The 20,282-nt window shown below is 45.3% G+C and overlaps 1 protein-coding gene across 1 annotated transcript in view; it reads left to right on the forward strand.

The window, feature by feature from the left end:
* Positions 1 to 20,282, forward strand: part of BANK1 (B cell scaffold protein with ankyrin repeats 1) — a 186,866-nt gene that overhangs the window by 72,854 nt on the left and 93,730 nt on the right. Inside the window, exons 6-7 of the mRNA XM_035114023.2 lie at positions 2,825 to 2,948; positions 9,652 to 9,848. Coding sequence (XP_034969914.1) covers positions 2,825 to 2,948; positions 9,652 to 9,848 — 321 coding nt within the window. The remainder of the gene's footprint in view (positions 1 to 2,824; positions 2,949 to 9,651; positions 9,849 to 20,282) is intronic.

The raw sequence follows: 20,282 nt of genomic DNA on the forward strand, positions 1-20,282 counted from the left end.
AAGGAGATAAATAAATATAAAAATTCATAGATAATTTGATTAAATGGCTAAATAGATAAATATAAGTTTATTGAGATTGGAATGGTTTGTGAAAAATGAAAACTGTAAATGGTGATTTGGCAAATGAAAATCAAAAATCAATAAAGGGGGGGGGTCTGGGGAAGCCCAAGGGATAATGTTTAGGAAAAATGATAAGGTTTAAAATTTTTGGTGTGTTGTGTTTTGTTTTTGTTTTTATTTTTAATGTTTTTTTTGTTTTTTGATACCTTTTTCTTTTTTGTGTTGTGAAGAGAATTATGTTGGGACAATGATGGACGGATTTATGTATGCAAATTATTGTAAAATCTAATAAAATTTTTATTATTTTTTAAAAAAGAAAATGTATTAGCTAGTGATGTTGCCAAATATCCTGACAAGGCAGAAGGCAGCTTTTTATGCCCAATTTGTAATAGCATAGTTTACAAGTCAAGCATCAATCCTTCCCAAGTATTTTCTCCAATTCGGACTGTGAACCATATGCCTGAGGGCTCATTGTACCTAGGATGCAGTTGTCAGATCCAAAAAGGCCCGGGAGAGTTAGTTTCCTTGACACTTGACATCCATACTAGATAAAATCTTAGGTACCCTGGAAAACGACATTGCCCAGGGTCTCTGAGACGCAGCCTTTGCACAGTTCAAGGCAGCAAACAGAGAACAATGCAGACCTTTCAGAGCCAATTCGTGTAATTAGAGTAATTTCCTTTCTTTAATGCAATAATTCTACCCTGACTTTTGGGTTAGATTCTTAAGGCATCAGATTAAAACAATAAAATATACATAATCAAGCAATAAAACATCACCAAACAGCAACAGCATAATGGCAGTAATAAAACCACAGGAGCCAGTAAACTATTAAAAGCTGTTTTAAATGCCCTTGGAAAATACAACTTTGCCTGGCACCTAAATGCCACCCAATTCCATACCATGCCAACACATAACGGGAAGGAGTTGTACAAACTGCGGTGCCACTACCAAGAAAGCCTCTCCCTGGTGATCACTCACTTCAAGGCAGGGGCATCCAGAGACAGGTCTCCAATGACAGCATCCAGGTGTATAGAGCTGAAAATGAGAATGGTGGAGATATTGCAGTGGAGAGCTCTGCTTTTGAACTTTTTGTTGTTTAGTCGTGTCTGACTCTTCGTGACCCCATGGACCAGAGCACGCCAGGCACTCCTGTCTTCCACTGCCTCCCGCAGCTTGGTCAAACTCATGTTCGTAGCTTCGAGAACACTGTCCAACCATCTCATCCTCTGTCGTCCCCTTCTTCTAGTGCCCTCCATCTTTCCCAACATCAGGGTCTTTTCTCATGAGGTGGCCAAAGTATTGGAGCCTCAGCTTCAGGATCTGTCCTTGCAGTGGGCACTCAGGGCTGATTTCCTTCAGAATGGATAGGTTTGATCTTCTTGCAGTCCATGGGACTCTCAAGAGTCTCCTCTAGCACCATAATTCAAAAGCATCAATTCATTGATGATCAGCCTTCTTTATGGTCCAGCTCGCTTTTGAACTATAAAGCCTTTAATGTTTCAGGGCTGCAATACGTCAAGGATCACCTCTCTCCCTATGAACCTACCTGGACATGGATATCATAATCTGAGGCCTTTTGTTGTGTGCATCCTCTACAAGAGGTCCAGAGAGTGGCAACATGAAAACGGGCCTTTTCTGCAGCGGCTCCCTGCTTGTGGAATGCTCTCACCAGAGAGGTTCAGCAGGCGCCTTCATTGTACAGTGTATACCTTTAGGCACCAGATGTAATCATTCCTCTTCAACCAGACCCTTGGATGATTGATATCCTACACCCTTTGAAATGTGTTTATTGTTCTTCTTTCATTTTCATTATGTATTTTGTGTTTTTATCTTGTATTTTTATGCTGTGAACAGCCCTGAGATCTATGGATGAAGGGCGGTATACAAATTGAATTAATAATAAGAAAAAAGACCTACATTGGCTCCCAGTACTTTTCCGAGCACAATTCAAAGTGTTGGTGCTGACCTTTAAAGCCCTAAACAGCCTCAGCCCAGTATACCTCCTCCCCCATCGTACTTCCTGGACACTGAGGTCCAGCGCTGAAGGCCTTCTGGCGGTTCCCTCACTGCGAGAAGCAAAGTTACAGGGAACCAGGCAGAGGGCCTTCTTGGTAGTGACACCTGCCCATCAGATGTCAAAGAAATAAACAACTATATGACATTTAGAAGACATCTGAAGGCAGCCCTGGAAGTTTTTAATGACTGATGTTTTAATGTATTTTTAATCTTATGTTTTATTATTATTATTATTATTATTATTATTATTATTATTATTATTATGTGGCCACTTATCCCACTGCCATCTCTGGAAGCAAGCTTGGCAGGATTTCATAGTGTTCTTGAAAGGAGCAAAACCATTCAAAAGAAGTAGGAACTCATCCAGTCACTGAGCAGCCTTCAGAAGCTGAGAAGTCTACTTGCATGGGTGGCTCAGCATCAGAAGACCTCTTCCATGGAAGATTGCAGCTGCTGCTTTAGTAACCAGAAGGTCCTTCACAAGCAGAAACATTTTTCTCAAGAATGGCCTCTCTGGTCTTCTGTGAGATCTTCCACCCATTGCAGTCCCTGAAACCCATCTAGGAAATTATCCATCTTCTCAAACCACCTTCAACTGTCTTAAAAACCTTTGACTGTTTTCAGCCTCAGTGATGTAAAATGCCCCAAATGAACTTGCTTTTGTTCAGTATATTGCTTTTGGGTGATAAAATGAATGTGGACCTTCCCTCATGTTACTCTGTTCTCTTCTCTCCTCCCCACACAGGCTTCCAAGTTTTCCTCTGCTGAGAAAGTGGATAATCTTCTCACATTCCTATTGAAAAGTCCAATCATTTCTCACAATTTCAGTGCCTTTCCAAATGAAGTCATGGATCATCATCGACAGACTGGTACATATTGTATATAGTTCCTTACTCTCTTCAGTTGCCAAAGAAGACCTTTCTTAGGGTGGTCATTCAGATACAGTAATAATGAACTTACTTTCCGATCTGTATGTAGCCCAAAGCATCCATGCAGAAGGAGAAAGTCTTAGCAGGACTACAGGAGGGGTGGGGGAAGAGAGAGAGATCAAAAGCAAGCCAATGAAGACTGAACATGCTAAGTTGCCAAAGGTCATGGAGTGCTCTCTTGAGGGGAAACATAAAAGGACAGGGGGAGAATGAATTGGTGAATCCTGGAAAAGGACAGGGCTGGTTGGATGGCTGAACAAGAGAGCTCCTCAGTGTGGCATTTTGTTGCAGGTTGAGCTAAAAGTTGAATGTATGGTGGTTTCTCATGGGCAGGGGGATCATAATCAATACTAAATCAATATGTATAATGAGCTAAGAGATTCTATCCGGGGGGGGGGGGGAGAGGAGGCATGCTCTGAGCATGCCTGTGTCTTTGGAAAGGGACAGGTGACTGGATGTCACAATGAGAGTGACAATCGTGTCTCATTTAAGCCCGACACTGTGTCAGGAATGAGGAAACTGTAGCCCCCCAGATGCTGTTAAGCTACAACTCCCATCAGCCCCAGCCAGTGGTCAGGGATGATGGGAATTGGAATCCAGCAGTATCTGGAGGGCCATGGGTCCCTCACCCTTGCATTCTGTGCTTCTAGCAAACACCCAACCAACTTCTTGAGAGCCCATTGTGCTCCATGTTTTAAACTGTCCACGGGCGTAGCAAGGGAAGGGTGTTGGGGGCGCTCCGCGCCGGGCGGCCCGAGGGCGCCATGGCGGCTGCCCCTGCCCACGCTGGGCGCCCCGCCCCCAAAACGCATGCCCCGCCCCCAAAACATGCACCCCGCCCCACGAGCGATGCACCCCGCCCCCAAAACGCACATCCCGCCCCCAAAACATGCGCCCTGCCCCCACAGGTGATGCACCATGCCCCAAAATACACACTCGCCCCCAAAATGCATGCTAGCCCTGCTCTCCACCCCCGGTGTTGGAGCATGAGGCTATGCTACTGAAACTGTCCCAAAGGTAAGAAGCATTGTGTAGTTCAATTTCACGATGGATAGTGTCTGCAGACACTGTGTTTTAGAAGAGATAGGGATCGGAGCTGGATTGGGAATGTCCCTGTCTGAAATCCTGAAGAGCCACTGCTAGTCACTGTTGACTGAGCTAGGTGGGCCAATGCACTGACTCAGAAGAAGGCAGCTTTCTTTGCTCGTATGTTCTTCCTCCAAATACATCCCACCTGTTATAAAAATTTCTACTGTGTCTAAATAAATGCAATGTACATCAAGCACCAACTCTGAATGTTCAGTGTTCCAAATTCAACCTCAGAATCAGCAGCAGAGATTTTTTTTGAGGAGGACTCAGGACAGCAAATGCATTTTAGCTGTGTTGCAATTAAGGACAGACTTCTCCAGTCCCAGTAACTTTTTTCTTTAAAAGGGAGGTGCAGAGGAATGGGGCAGGGTAAAGGTAGTGGGGAGTGCTGAATTCTCTGAAACCCCACCTCCAGATGTTCCTTGCTGGCTCCTTAACACGGAGCATCTGGATTCAAAAGGATTGCAGCGCCATGCAAGTGCCTCATGCTGTGGTGAACTGTGTTTTTATGGAGATAATTGCTGCACATGCATTCAGATTCTCTCTGCTGATACTCAAGATGTAGGTTTACAAGGTCAACAGTAGTAATTATCGGTAATTACAATGGGTTCTGAACAAGGGGGGCAAAATAAGCACTGTCCATTCAGTAAGAGATAACAACAAGAAAATGTGCATTTTGCTTAATAAGTAAAACACATGTGTTGGCTCTTGAATTGATGAAGAAAATAAAGGACATCTCTGAAATAAATGTGGGTTTGCCACTCACAGGGAGAGGCTTTTGAAAGCTGAGAGTCAAGTCTAGGGGAAAAAAAACTTTGCACATTTGGATACAACAATAACCTGTCCAGGAGAACCACCAACAATCAGGGACCTTATAATGTGGGGCTGGGGACCCTGGGGTGGGGTTTGCATGCACAACCCCCCCCCCCCCGGTCCTCTTCACATGTTCATTTTGAATGCCTGAGGAAGACTGTTGTTGCAGTGACCTAGTGAAACCCTCTGTTAGGATGCCATAGGGAACACCCAACCAGGGGCGTAGCAAAGGGGGTGATGGGGGGAGTCTGCCCTGGGTGCCACTCTGGAGGGGGGTGACACTTGGCATGCCCCCCCCTCAGCCCCCACGACTCCCAAGCTAGCCCTGCCGTGGTGCCGCCTGGTAGAAAGCCTCACTCAGCCTAGGAGCAGCGGCGGCTTGCTTGCTTGCTTTGCTTCTTCTTCCTTCTGGCTGCTGAGCGGAGCCGCAGAGGCGAGGGGCGGGCCAGGGCCTCTGCGGCTCCACCCAGCAGGAAGCTTTGGCATATCTGCCGAGGGGGGGGGAGCACCATGTGTGCGTGTGCAGGAGCCGGCTGCGAGTTGCTAGGGCAGAAAGCGTTGTGGAGCCAGGATGGGCGCTGTGTCCGTTGCTTAGCCCTCCTGGCCCTTCCGTGCTGCAGGGCGGGGTGGCAGCAGTGGGGAAACAGCGAGAGAGCCCCCCCCCCGTGACAGAAGAGGGCTAGGTGGGGAAGGACCTGGGCGAAGGAGCGAGTGAGTGGATCGCCCCACCCCTGTGGATGGATAGCCCCACCCTCAGGTGCACGGCATGTTCGCCGCTCCGGGTGCCCGAGCGCCTAGCTCCGCCGCTGCAACCAACAAGATTTAAGCACTTTCAATGGGTGGGTTAAGCAATGACCTGTTAAAACAATGAATAGAAAAGGACTGAACTTCATCTGGAGCCCCAGGTCCTGCCTAGTTCCCTTAATTATAGGAATATATCAGTGCACTAATCAAGCAATCTGATACAAAAAAAAGCTCATTTCCTCTGCTTGGAGTAGCTTCCTCATTTGTTTCACTGGAGAGAGGCGTGCATGGATTATTTGCATGTAAATAAAACAGATTGAATTCTGTGGATTACTCAGTAATAAATGCAACATGAATAATACTTAAGGAGCATGCGACTTCCTGCCTCAGCAGAGAGGGAGATGGTGAAGCTGAGGTTGTTGAACCACAGCTCTCAGCGTCCCTGACCAGAGGCCATGCTGGCTGGTGCTGGTGGGATTTGTAGTCCTACAATACCTTGAGAGCCACATGTTCCCCATCCCTGCTATCGGATCCAGGGAATAAGGAGCAGAGCAGGAGGTTTTGCATTCATTGCTGCCTTCATAGACCCTCTTCCTCTGAGCAGATAATGAAATATACAGTATTTGACAATGCTGTTCTGTTGTCTGGCCTGGCCCTGTTTCACCTTCCCTTGTGCTTTGCAAAGACTGCCTGACTCCTGAGTTGATGCTGCTGATCAACTGCTGAAATGATCCATGCACAGCACACTTTCTGTGCCATAGGACATACGTCACAGGGGAGATATGTGGGTTGTGGGTGTTTCTTTCTAGAAGGCAAACGTCAAAGTTAGGTCTAATTGCATATAATTATGCAAGATTCTTCTACATAGGAAACGTGTTAGAGATAATAGCTCAAACGATATTGCTTCCTAGCGTTTCCTACATGAAATGCTGTTTTTCTGTTTGAAACAGAGTGGGGGAGTTAAGGGGCAGGTTTTGTTTTTTGTTTTTTTAAAAAGAGAAATGCGGATAATAAAAGAATATCAGTTGCAATCCCATGTGTACCTATCTGGAAGCAAGCCTGGATGAACTCAGTTGGACTGAGTAGACAAGCATGGGAATGTGCTGTAAATCTCCAACCTGGTGCATCCTAATATCATCTAAACCTGTGGTCCTCCAGATTTTGTTGGACTACAGTTCCCATCATCCCTGACCATTGACCAAGTTAGTTGGGGTTTGTGGGAGCTGGAGTCCAACAACATCTCGAGGTCAAATGCCTTCTGTAGTGAAGGTTGCTTATTCTTCTACGTTCTAAAAATGCATTTATGCTCCTTCAAATTAAGTTTGGAATAATAGGATACAAGTGCAAAAAAGGACTGTAATATTCTGATGAAAGGTTTACACATGACACTGGCTTCTATTGAGCCAGGTCTTTGGTCCATCTAGCCTATTTTTCGTTGGCAGTGCCTTTCAGTATCAGCTCTCTGAGATCCATTTAACTGGAGATTCTTGTTGTTGTTTATATGTAGTACCTGTGTGACTATGACACTTAACAAAGAACGAGAGGACAAGTCCCTATTCCAAGGGGAAGCAACTGAAACACAGGCATCCTTTGAAATTCGCACATTTTGAAATTTTACAATGCAGTTCTCCAGCAAAATGACGTTTACAAAATGCACACCGTGTGTATGTGTGTGTGGGTGCATTTAAATGGATGTTTCAGTGAAAACAGCAAACAAAAATGCATCACATTAGGGAAAACTGCTTGGCGGAAAAATCTGTACATTAGTCAAAGTTGCATACGAAAATATGTTTAATAGGAAAATTTCACACTAGCACGCTGTTGAAATTTTATGAGGAGTTTTTTTTATAAATCAAATAAAATTGCTACAGAAATGTGGAAAACTGAAAAATGAGAAAGTGGGAGAACCAAAATTGAGAGATCGCTTCCATGCCTAGTGGTGCATGCTTGAGGTCTCAGTTTTAATCCATGATGTCTTGAGGTAGGTCTGATAGAGACTCATGCTTGAAACCCTGGAGAGCTGCTGCCAGTCAGTGTAGGCCAGGCATCCCCAAACTTCGGCCCTCCAGATGTTTTGGACTACAATTCCCATCTTCCCCGACCACTAGTCCTGTTAGCTAGGGATCATGGGAGTTGAAGGCCAAAACATCTGGAGGGCCGAAGTTTGGGGTGTAGGCCATACTGAACTAGATGGACCAAAGGTCTGACTCAATTTAAGGCAGCTTCCTATGTTCCTAAATTGAACATTTGGGTGTGGCTGTTTTATTGCATTGTGTGTCACGCCGGGCATTCTATTAGGGTAGGGAAGGTAACTTAGATGTTTTAAATGAGAAACCTAGTTGGTCTCTAAGGTGCTACTGGAAGAGAAAAAAAATTATTTTGTTTCGACTACACCAGACCAACACAGCTACCTACCTGTAACTAGAACAAAACAAAACACAGGTTATCATTCCTCACTGTCTTCACCCTGCAACCTACCCATGCTATTGTGGATTGTTTTGTGCAATTATCCCTTGTCTTTAAAAATGTGTCTATCTTCCCCCCTCCCTATTGACATTGCTCCAGGTGCTAACAATTAAGTGCTGTGTAACAATCAATTGATTTCAGTTTACCTTCTTCACAAGCATCCCAGGCAGAAAATTAAAGGGACACTTTGAGTTCTTGACCTGCTATTTTGCAGCCGTGCTTAACAACCTCATCCCCAAATGCGCAGCGACTATTACAGCCCTAAATAATCTGGATGCTTAGCAAACTGATATTCTTCACACATTTTAGCTGCAGTTGTAATTCTGTGCAATGGAATGGAGCTATTATATGCCCAATTATTACAGTGTATCCCCTCTAGAAATGTTGTGTTTAACTAGGCAACAAAGTGGAAATGTGCACTTAAAACTCATGGGGAACGAATATCCATAGCCTGCCTTCCTCTGTTTTAAAAATGAAGGAATCCACATTGTTTATCAGCCATATTAGCTTTTAAGTTATCCTCTACCTGAGAAGGCACCACCATCCCTGTCCTTTTACAATATAGAGCCTATGTTCTTTTGACTTGCATTTCAAGGATGAACACCTGGAGATGGTAGCAGAGGGCAATTTTGAAAGTTCTAATTGAACCATATGCAGGGGTCGGCAATTTCTTTTAGCCGCGGGCCGGTCCACTGTCCCTTGGACTTTGTGGCAGGCCGGAGAAGTGGCACTGGGGAGGGGGGGAGCTGGAAGAAGAGGCAAGGGGGGCAAGTAGTCCTCCTCCCCACCCCCCACCCCCACCCGCTGAGCTTACCTTCCCTTGGGCTGCTGCCGCCACCGCTTCTTGTGGGTAGGCAAAGCAAGCTCGTCCGCTCCACTCCCTGGCCCACAGGAGCACCAGGGCGGTTGCGGTGGCGGAGGGAAGATGAGCAGTGTGAAAGCGCTGGCTCCGGAGAGGGGCTGCTTAAAATGGCGCTCAGCCAGCTCAGCCCAGCCGCCTTCCTCCTCTAGGCAGAGCGGGGAGAATCCAGGAGGAGGGAGGGAGGGAGGTGCCGCTGCCACAATGTGTGTGAGGGAGGGGGGGGAACGAAATGGTGCAGGGGGGAAATGGCACAGCTCAAACAAACAGAATCCCCATGCCAAGCCGTGGACTGTCCGCAGGCCATATCCTGAAGGCAATTGGGCCTTATCCAGCCCACGGGCCTTAGTTTCCCGACCCCTGAACCATAGCTTTTTTATTCTTCATTTATCACATTTGCACCCTCTTCGCTCTCCAAAGAGCATGAGATTTTCCCCAAGTTTCCCTTACATCAACTGTGTGAAGCAGGGCCAATGTTACCCACATAGCTTCATGTCTTATCAGGCATTTGAATGTGGGTCTCCCCAGTCCATTGTCTACCATACCACATGACTCCTTCATTTGTAGATGACCTTCCCCATGCTCTCAAGTTTGCAATATGAACTATAGACTTTTAAAAAAAAGTTTTGAAAGTGTTGTTGTTGTTTATGCATGCTTTTTCACCCAATGCAGACTCACACTTGGAAGAGCTCCCTACTCTTCTCCACTGTGCAGCTAAATTTGGATTAAAGAAGCTTACTGCTTTTCTTCTCCAATGTCCTGAGGCAATTCGGGCTTGCGGGATAGCCAATAAGTACAGAGAAAACCCAGCATGTATTGCAGAAAAGTATGGCTATAAGGAGATTCAGGAAATCATCACCAAATTGTCGGTAAGTACCTACTTATCCATAGAACTCATAAAATGTGTAACTAACTTCTTACAAACTCACAGTGCAGCCAATTCAGTTCAAAAAGGTGGGGGCAACTGTCCTATTTAGGGATTCAAGGAATATTGATTTTCCTAAAGAAAGGGGAGCATATTCATTGCTGTGGAATTTGCAGTTGGCTGTCTGAACAAGAAGGAGACATTGATATAATCAGATATATGGTGGCTATTACTTCCACACACTGAGGTTCTGCTAATGGTGCATGTAGCATAAAAGAACGGCCCAATTCCATATGACTATGTATTGTTCCAGGTCTCTGTGCTTTGTGAGAAGTGTGCGGTAGTGACTTGGATCCACTTGCAGTGATTGCAGTGAGAGTCAGTGTGGCGCAGTGGTTAGACTGTCAGACTAGGACCTGGGAAACCAGGGTTCAAATCCCCACTGAGCCATGAAGCTCACTGGGTGCTCTTGGGCCAGTCACTGCCTCTCAGCCTTACCTACCTCACAGGGTTGTTGTAGGGATTAAATGAGGTGGTGGAGAACCATGTACACCACCTTGACCTTATTGGAGGAAGAAAGGTGGACTATAAATGCAGTAAATAAATATTCACTTTTCCCGATTAAATGGTCCAAACTTGCAATGCCAGCCTGTGGGGTGGAAGATATACAGTATTCATGAAAATAAATAAACAGGCTTTGTACAGCACTGTAATTTTTCATGGCATAATAGGATATTGTTTTTCCTTTAAAACATGTAGGCAAAATCCATCCAAAGTTAAGCACTTCTTTATATTATATTATATTATATTATATTATATTATATTATATTATATTATATTATATTATATTCTTATACCACCCTTCATCTGAAGATCTCAGGGCAGTTCACAGCATAAGAATGCAAGATAAAAACACGAAGTCAATTATGAAAACAAGAACAAAAGCAAAACAAACCAATGACTCCCCCTAAACACATTTAAAAGGATATAGGATGCTAATTTGAGGTTTTTATTCTATGCATGTCAACTGAGGAACAAGTCCCACTGAGATCAATAGGGCTTCCTTCCAGATATGTGTGGGGGGGGAATTGCAGACTTAAATTCCCACTTATTTCAATGGGAAAGAAAATAGAACCTGTGCTCCGCCCTTTCCCATTGGAGTCAATGAGACATAAATGCACTTATGCCCCCTAACTGGTGTTCCCAAAGACATTTATCTCCTTCTCAGCTTCTCGTGTTATGCAGCCAGAATGTCCATATTCATTTCTTAATCGCAGAAGGAGGAAAGGAGAAAGAACAGCTTGCCCAGCATGTGAGCTTATTATGGGAGTTCATCTAGGCTGGCCTCAGGCAGCGTAAGGCAGGGCCTGTTTCTCTACTGAAATGGTGTGGATGGGATCCAAGTACAAAGAACATAAATCCACAGTTAAAGGGGGGGAGTGGGGGTGCAGGGGATGGAAGCACCATATTGTTGTACGTGTTAAAAACCACATCATGCAGATTGCATGAGACAGGTAAGCTCCCTGTCTCTTTGATGCAACCCTGGGAAATAAAGAAAGGCTTTGCTTCCCAAAGCTGAGGTTGAGAATGACAGTGTAAAAAGGGGGGATTTTGTAGATCATAGCACAAGGAGTCCAGAAAGAAAAGTCCTGATAGCACTTTACTGAGCAAACTGAACAAAGCCAGTGTATAATTTGTGGAGAAAGGGACAGAGAGGTTTTTGTCTTTCTTAGATCAGGCCTTGTACTGAGAAGGGAGGCATACAGCCAAACTTGCAGAGGAAAAACTCTATCAGAACTACACAGCCAATCAGAGCACATTCTACCTCACTGAAAGAGATTTCGCCACGCTGCCTGGTTGCTAAGCAACACTGTGACAGTGCGGTGTGTGAATGGGTTGTGGGTGTGGTTTGAAGTTCCCCACCCCTGATTTAAATGATCAGGGTTATTTGTTCTTTGTTTTTAAAAAATGAGCATAGGTTGTCCTATTTGTAGTATTGAAAATTTATTTTCATTCCAGTCTCAGTGACCGGCACCCCTAGTGTTGCTCTTTTGTTTTTTGTTTTTAATATATAGTGCTGGATGAAAATGACTTCTCCCACCCCTCCTTTCACTATCCCATTTGCAGGTTAAAAATGGGGGGAGGGGTGTTAGACAATGGAGCAGGGTTAGACAATATTTCATGGTGATTAATTCTATAAAGGGATTGCAGGAATGGGCTTACCATTGGTGGTTGGGCAGTGGTGGGATCCTAACCCACTCATTTTAAACAACTACATTTCATCACAGAATGCGGTGGCAGCAATGTCTATGAATGAATTTTTCATTATGTCTCTAATGAAAATGCCCCCTCCCTGAATCCCATTAATCCTCTGACAATATTTCCCCATGGAAAATTGCCCCCAGCTTTGGGGGCCCTTTTCACCCCCACCCAACTCAAACTGAAAATTCTCTCCCAAAAAATTTCTGTTCAACAAAAGGGTTCCTGTTTTTTGTTTTTTTTTTAAAAAAATGCCTTCCCTCGCAGTGTTTAGATTAGTTCTTAGGTCTGAGGCAATTATAGCTGCTTGTCCTATAGTACCTTCCTGCGGTGTTCATTTCAGTTTGCCAACCAACCAGGCAGGCAGGAAACCAAGCCTAGCTGGGTTTCAGACCTCTAGGCTGGTTGCCAGAAGTTTTTGACTAAAAGTTTTTGTGTTCTCGCCAGAACGATTTTCAGTAAAGCTGGGAAGTTTCCCCCCCACTTAGTTTACATATTTGAACAATGCAACAACAGTGGCAGTGGGTCGTTGTTCTCATGTGGTCTTATGCATAGGCATCTGGTTGGCCACTGTGGAAACACAATGTCGGATTTTATGGGCCTTTGGTCTGATCTAGGAGGGTTATCCTTATGTTCTTATGCATAAGGCTGCTGCTTCTCTTCATTTTGTGAGCTAGAAGTCCTCAGATGTGAATCTGTTGCTTGGAATGGTGGAGGTGGATAAGAACGGAGGTGGGCAAAATGCCTCCCCTTTTACTCACTGCTTTTTTTAATAAAAAAAAACCATGGCTAGTTTTGCAGAAGTGGTTTAGTCATGCTGGCCACATGACCCAGAAAGCTGTCTGTGGACAAACGGCGGCTCCCTTGGCCTGAAGTGAGATGAGCGCTGCACCTCATAATCAGCTTTGACTGGAATTAACCATCCAGGGGTTATTTACCTTTTACCTTTACCTTAATACAAGGATGGGGAACCTGTGACCCATCACATGTTGTTGGATTCCAACTCCCACCATCTCTGACCATTGACCATCCTGGTCCTAATGGGAATTAGATTGAGTCCAAGAGTATCAGGAGATCCATAGGTCCATAATACTTTGGATTTGACTTGGGCAATATGCTCAAAAGGAGTTGGCTATCTTTTTCTTGCCCCCTTATAAATCTTCTTGCAAAACTGCAACCAAATGTTAGGCTAGAACTACAGGTCCTCTGGAAATTGTGAGGTTGAAACTGACTAGCTGAAAGGAAAATAGCTGATCTATGCTATCTTCATTTGTTTATGACTGCAGAATGCTTTCGTTTCACTGTACTAATATAATGCAGAGGAAAATGGAAAAGCAGTCACTCTTTCCTTGTGGCCTGGGGCCAAACTTAACGATTCATCTTATCCTTCCAGGAATTTCCCCATTAGAGTTTTAAAGCTGGTCTTCATGCATAATGCAAGTGGTTTTGAACCTGGGGCTTATTTTAACATCAACATCAATGCTCGATTTTTCTGCCATGGAACAACTCAAGATATGCAGGTCTAATGATATGGTGAACTTCTCCTAAGCTAGGCTCAGAAGCAAACTTTGAGAGCCTAGGAAAACTGCCTCAAAGGCTGAACGGTGCAGGGATTCTTGGCAGTGCCCATCCTCCACGCAACAATTTGAACCATCCTCTTCCAACCACTGAAGCCCAACTTTGCCACTGCCCAAACACATGGCATCCCTTTCTCTTGGAGCTGGTATGAGAGCAGTATGGTAAGAGTAGATGTAGAAGGGATGAAAGTAAGGCTTTCTCCTTGTCTTAGGCAAATTTTCCTAATTTTCCTCCAAATGTTTCTAAATCTCCATAATGCATTAAGGACTGCAACTCAGTAGTAGCACAACTGGTTTGCATGCACAAGGTCCCAACTTTAATCCTAAGCAACTTTAGATAGGGCCAGGGGAGATGCCTGTCTGAAATCCTAACCAGCCACTGACAGGTAGTGTCGAGAATGATTGTGCTAGATAAACTAGAGGTAGCTAATGTTGTCATTGGGCTACAACTCCCATCAGGCCCTGCCAGTGTAATGGTCAGGGATTGTGGGAGTCTAGCAACAACTGAGATAGACCAATGATCTGATTCAGGACAGGACACCTTCCTCTCTTCCCTTAAAAAAAAAGAGAAAAAGTGGTGGTGCAGTCTAGGTTAGGGTAGCTGCAGTTCTTTCAATGTCCCCTGCAATTTGCTCAGAAGGACATAAGATGAGCCTGCTGGATCAGGCCAATGGCCCGTCTGGTCCAGCATTCTGTTCTCCATGGCCAACCAGATGGTTGTGGGAAGGTCAAAAGCAGGATCTCAGCACAAGAACACTCTCTCTTCCCTGCAGTTGGAAACATGTACTGCCTCCAGCTATACCTCAATCTAGGTGTGGTCATTTGTCCTACACTGTAGAGGACAGTTCTGTTTTTAAAGGATGTCAGAGAACATACCTCTGTTTACAGGCATCCTCTCTTTAAAGGGCTAACTGTCCCAAGTCCAGTTTAAAGATAAAGAACTATAATAAGGAGGGAGGGTAAGAGAAGACTTGTTCATCAATCCTTAGCTCATCCACACTTGTTCTGAACCGCAGACATAGGTCACCTGATCACAGTCTTCCTCATCAAGGTGAGATATATTGTATTACTATTTAAATTACAATAATTATGCTGTGATTCTTGACTTCACCCTTGGAGGCACACTCCATTCTCTCTCATGACAGATGGATGCCAACAATTATTTCCACATTCACGCAGAAAGTAGCCTATGGAATTTTTTGTCCTATTTTCTCCCCTTTTGTTGGTACTGCATTTCCTTTTGAGGGGGACGCATGTGTAAATGGGTTATCTTGGTTCCTGTAGACTACACACTCTGTCGTGCTATTAGTATGTAAATACTTAGTTTTCTTTTTTTTAAAAAATAACTAGGCTAGTTAAAACAAAAAGCAAAAGCAAAAACAAAAAACAAAAAACCAGAAACAAATTTGATATGCAAATTCCCTCTGGATAGATGTTTGTTTTGTCTAGTATGAACAAATTGTTTTAATTTAGCCAATTTGGCAGTACTCCACAATTCATTAGCCAATCCTTAAGTGATGGGATTTGTAGCAGAGCTTTATTTTATATCTACTGAGATCCATAGGCGTCAACATCTGGATAGGAAGATAAGGGAAAATAAGGGATCAGTGGCCGCACGGCACTGGAAGTCGCTTCCACGCATGTCCAGACATGCGCAGAAGCGATTTCCGGTGCCCAGACATGGGCAGAACAGCACCGGAAATCGGTTCTGCGCATGTCCAGACATGTGCAGTAGCGACTTCTGGTGCCGGGCTGCCCATGTCCGCGTGTCTGGGCACCAGAAATCGCTTCTGCGCATTCTTGGGCATGCGCAGAGGCGATTTCTGAAGGCAAGTGAGTGAGCAGCCAGCCGGGAGCTGGGACATGGTCACCGGCGCTGACAGGAGCTGCAAATCCAGGGGATTTGAGGGATATTTTTCAATTCGGGAGACTAGCGGGAAACGGATTTAAATCCGGGGTTTCCCTGTGAAAAACGGGAGACTTGACAGCTATGCTGAGATCTGTATAGTCAACAACATATTGCCAGTGAATCGGTAGGAAGGTATTGTGACATGATCTTTAGCATAAACCTGAAGAATGGCATTGGTAACAACAGACTCCCCCCCCCCCCCGTGTCTTATCATTTGAATCACCTTCAACTAGACCTCTGCAACCTTTATGCAATTCCCCCAGATAAGGGGAGAAAACCTCTTCCATCATTCCTTTATCACCAGCTTTTTGGCTACAAGTGCTGAAGTGCTTATGGGCTGATAGGCCAAGATTTTATGATGCTCTTCAGCATCTCTACTTAAACATCCATGAAATAGTAACAGACTTGAATTTGGACCACAATGCAGGGAGACAGCCTCTGCATCAAAAGTAATAGCCCAAGCCATACTATTCCAGAGGGTCCCTAGACTCTTGAGTCGATTGAGGGGGCACAGTGGTCTGCAGACGGGTGCAAGAAAGCACAATTACACAATTGTGATTTTATACATACGTCTCTGAATCCAGCCCTATATAGTCCTACCTCATCTGGCAGCTTTGGATGGGCAGTTTCAACCAGAAAAATGGTGGGATGGTAGGATTAGACCAGGGGTCCCCAGACTTACCGCGCGGTGGGCCAGAGGGCAGGAGAGTGCGCGCGCAGCGGGCCGGAGGGCGGGGGAGTGCGCGCCCGTGCGCATGCGCACACGCACACGGGCGGGGAAAAAATCGCCGAAAATCGCTTGTGTGCATGCGTATGCGCCTCCCCCGACCCGGAAGTGCACCAGAAATGACCTCTTCCGGGTCGGGAGAGGCCCATACGCATGCGCACAAAGGATTTTCAGCGATTTTTTGCCGATTTTTTAGATCGTCGCTGCGCCGCGCGCCGTGAGAGCGGGCGGCGGCAGCAGGCGGCGGGGGTCGTCGCGGGCCGGATTGGAAGGCCGATTGGCCCGCATCCGGCCCGGGGGCCGTAGTTTGGGGACCCCTGGATTAGACCCACCTGTCTGACTCAGAACCCCCAAAATGCATCTTTCATTTTTTTAATAAAAAGAAGAAGCCCACCGGTTATTTATTGTTTCCTGTAGCTACACCTTCAATATGTGAAGTGAGTCGTATCTCTTATCCAGTATTCAAATACAAAATTAATTTGCACTGATATAACATAAAGGTGAGGGACCCAGGTGGCGCTGTGGTTAAACCACTGAGCCTAGGGCTTGCTGATCAGAAGGTCGGCGGTTCGAATCCCTGTGATGGGGTGAGCTCCCGTTGCTTGGTCCCAGCTCCTGCCAACCTAGCAGTTCAAAAGCACGTCAAAATGCAAGTAGATAAATAGGAACCGCTACAGTGGGAAGGTAAACGGCGTTTCCATGTGCTGCTCTGGTTTGCCAGAAGCAGCTTTGTCATGCTGGCCACATGACCTGGAAGCTATACGCCGGCTCCCTCGGCCAATAATGCGAGATGAGCGTGCAACCCCAGAGTCGGTCACGACTGGACCTAATGGCCAGGGGTCCCTTTACCTTTACCTAACATAAAGGTGAATCATTTTTTTGTTCAGTGAGCTCAAAGAATGATCCCCAAATGGGTATCTTAAATGGCTACAGTCAATTGCAAGCGGGCCGGGGAGTTAATCTCTGAGTTACCCTAGCAACTGCCCCCAAAGAACACAAAAATTAATCAAAACTGCTTTTGCAGTTATCCACTTGAATTTGCTGTTATCCACTAGAATTTGTAGCATGGAGGCATTGACCAGACCCAAACCTGCTTAGCTTAAGTGTGAGGTGGTGGCCTCATAGTTCTGACATACTTCCAAGTGCTCATAAATATGCTATATTATGCATTTGTTTAATTTCATTCATAAGACAGTTGTTCCACCAGTTTTCCCACAATGTTACACATCTTGTCCTTGATTCCCCCCCCCCCCAAAGGTCCTTGAGTCATTGCAATGTGGTGTCCATGTACAGACACTTACATCATTGAGATGTATGTGTATGTGGAAGCTAGTTTCTCATGGCTGCTTTGTGCAAGAGAATGAGAGAGGGTGGAGCTTGGGAGTTTGGTGGGAAACGACAAAGTGTGGTTTTCCCCTATCTGTTAGTCTCAACTGTGCCCTCTGCTGTGCAAGGCATGCAAGGTTGCTTATAACCAACAAAAGATGGACAGGTTGATATGAGAGTAGGGGCTTGTTCAGGTATTTGTGTCCCAAACCACTATCTTTGGTGGTATGGCTTGAAGAGAGTTCACACACACATATGCATACATTGATTGGGCCAGAGTTCCCCCATTGTGTGTGTGGGGGGGGGCGTAGCTTGGTATGTTCATAGGGCCACCATCCAACATGATGCGGACACGGAGTGGACACGGAGCAATGGATTCAAACTACAAGAAAGAAGATTCCACCTAAACATTAGAAAGAACTTCCTGACAGTAAGAGCTGTTCAGCAGTGGAATTTGCTACCAAGGAGTGTGGTGGAGTCTCCTTCTTTGGAGGTCTTTAAGCAGAGGCTTGACAGGCATATGTCAAGAATGCTTTGATGGTGTTTCCTGCTCGGCAGGGGGTTGGACTGGATGGCCCTTGTGGTCTCTTCCAACTCTATGATTCTATGATTATATGATCTTCTGGGCACATTAGCTGTGGGGATGGGGCTAGCTCACACCACCCCAGGACCATTCTTCCACAATATTTCCATGCATGAAGGGGTCAAACCTATCCATTCTGAAGGAAATCAGCCCTGAGTGTTCACTGGAAGGACAGATCGTGAAGCTGAAGCTCCAATACTTTGGCCACCTCATGAGAAGAGAAGACTCCCTGGAAAAGACCCTGATGTTGGGAAAGATGGAGGGCACAAAGAGAAGGGGACGACAGAGGATGAGATGGTTGGACAGTGTTCTCGAAGCTACGAACATGAGTCTGACCAAACTGCAGGAGGCAGTGGAAGACAGGAGTGCCTGGCGTGCTCTGGTCCATGGGGTCACGAAGAGTCGGACACAACTAAACGACTAAACAACAACAACATGAAGGTGTCATCTGAACTTGTACCTCCAGCATCATGTATCCTCCAACCATTCCAAGGCAAAGACAAGCATTCGTATTGCTCTCCCTGCCCTTTTGGGGGAAGCTTGTAATGGTAAACTTGAGACTCTCTTATTGAGGCTGCCATGCTAAAGACACTCACCGGTAGGAGGCAATAAGTCCCATTGAATACAGTGGGGCTTATCTCTGAATAAGCATGCACAGGATCACCACTGTTACGGGTAGCAAAGTCCTCTATGGGCAGCTACATTTCTTTCCCAGGTTTTCCTGGAGATATGTCTTTTTTCTTTTTAGCTCACACTGATTCCAGTATGGTTAATGTTCAGCAAGGGAAGACAATTTGCTATGTGCAGGCATCAAGATTCCAGCTAAAATGCAGTTTTGAAACCTCTTACTGGTTGCTTAATGCAAATCAGCCCATTGACAGTCCTCCATAATAGACGTTGAAATGGTGTCCTGGTGGTTAGCAAAAGAGCCATTTAAGTGCAATGATTGCCATACTCATTAGAGCATGGACCAGTGTAGGGCCTGCATTACGTGGAGGAAAATCCATAACATGCTTTGCTTTTCTACTTCTTACCCAGCTGCCTAGTTTAGTTTGAGAAAATGACGGATACAATGAGCCTTTTGGACCTGCTTGAGCCCCATACTGGGCACCAGTAATGTGTTTTTTTTTCTACATGTACCTTCGTTTAATTAATCAGGCGAGACTGCACTGATGAGACAGGTACACTTATTGGCAAGCAACGACTTTTCATTAACTGTTATTATTGCATAAGGAAGCATAACAGTTTACACAGCTCTGGCCAAAGGCAGGACTATACTCTTAGGAGGTTGAAATCCAAAGGCCATTTCACACAACAGCAATTTCCTGACATGGAGCAACTCCCACAAGCACGGTGTATCAATGGCTCCCACACACAATTTGTTATCTGCCAATATCATGTCCTTTATGCATTGACAACATGTTTAGACTGCTCTTCCTGAAAGTCTCAAAGCAGTGTGCAATAAAAAGATGTTCAAAACATCATACAGAGGTGTGTCTGGCTTCATCAAAATACAAATTTTGGCAAATGCTGAAGAGGCATCTCTTTACACCTGAGACATGTGTTTTCAGGTCCCACCCTATTCCTGTGCCTCTAATCTGTTTTAACTACTTTTAATTTTGAATTGGTGTAACTCACATTGGAACCTGCACTGTGGTCTAAACCACTAAGCCACCTGGGCTTGATGATCAGAAAGTTGGCAGTTTGAATCTGTGCAACGGTGGTGAGCTCCCGTTGTTCTGTCCCAGCTGCTGCCAACCTAGCAGTTTGAAAGCACACCAGTGCAAGTAGACAAATAGAAAGGGCATTTCCATGCGCTCTGGCACTCGTCACCATGTCCCGTTGCACCAGAAGCAGTTTAGTCATGACCCAGAAAGCTGTCTGTGGACAAACGCCGGCTCCCTCGACCTGAAAACAAGATGAACACTGCACCCCATAGTCGCCTTTGACTGGACTTAACTGTCCAGGGGTCCTTTATCATTTACCTTCATGGAGGTCCTGGGAATCCTTAGCCTTTTTTCTCCCTGCGAGTGCAGGTTTTTTTCTCAGGGTTTACT

This window comes from Zootoca vivipara, chromosome 9, assembly GCF_963506605.1.
Source record: "Zootoca vivipara chromosome 9, rZooViv1.1, whole genome shotgun sequence".
Taxonomy (NCBI): Eukaryota; Metazoa; Chordata; class Lepidosauria; order Squamata; family Lacertidae; genus Zootoca; species Zootoca vivipara.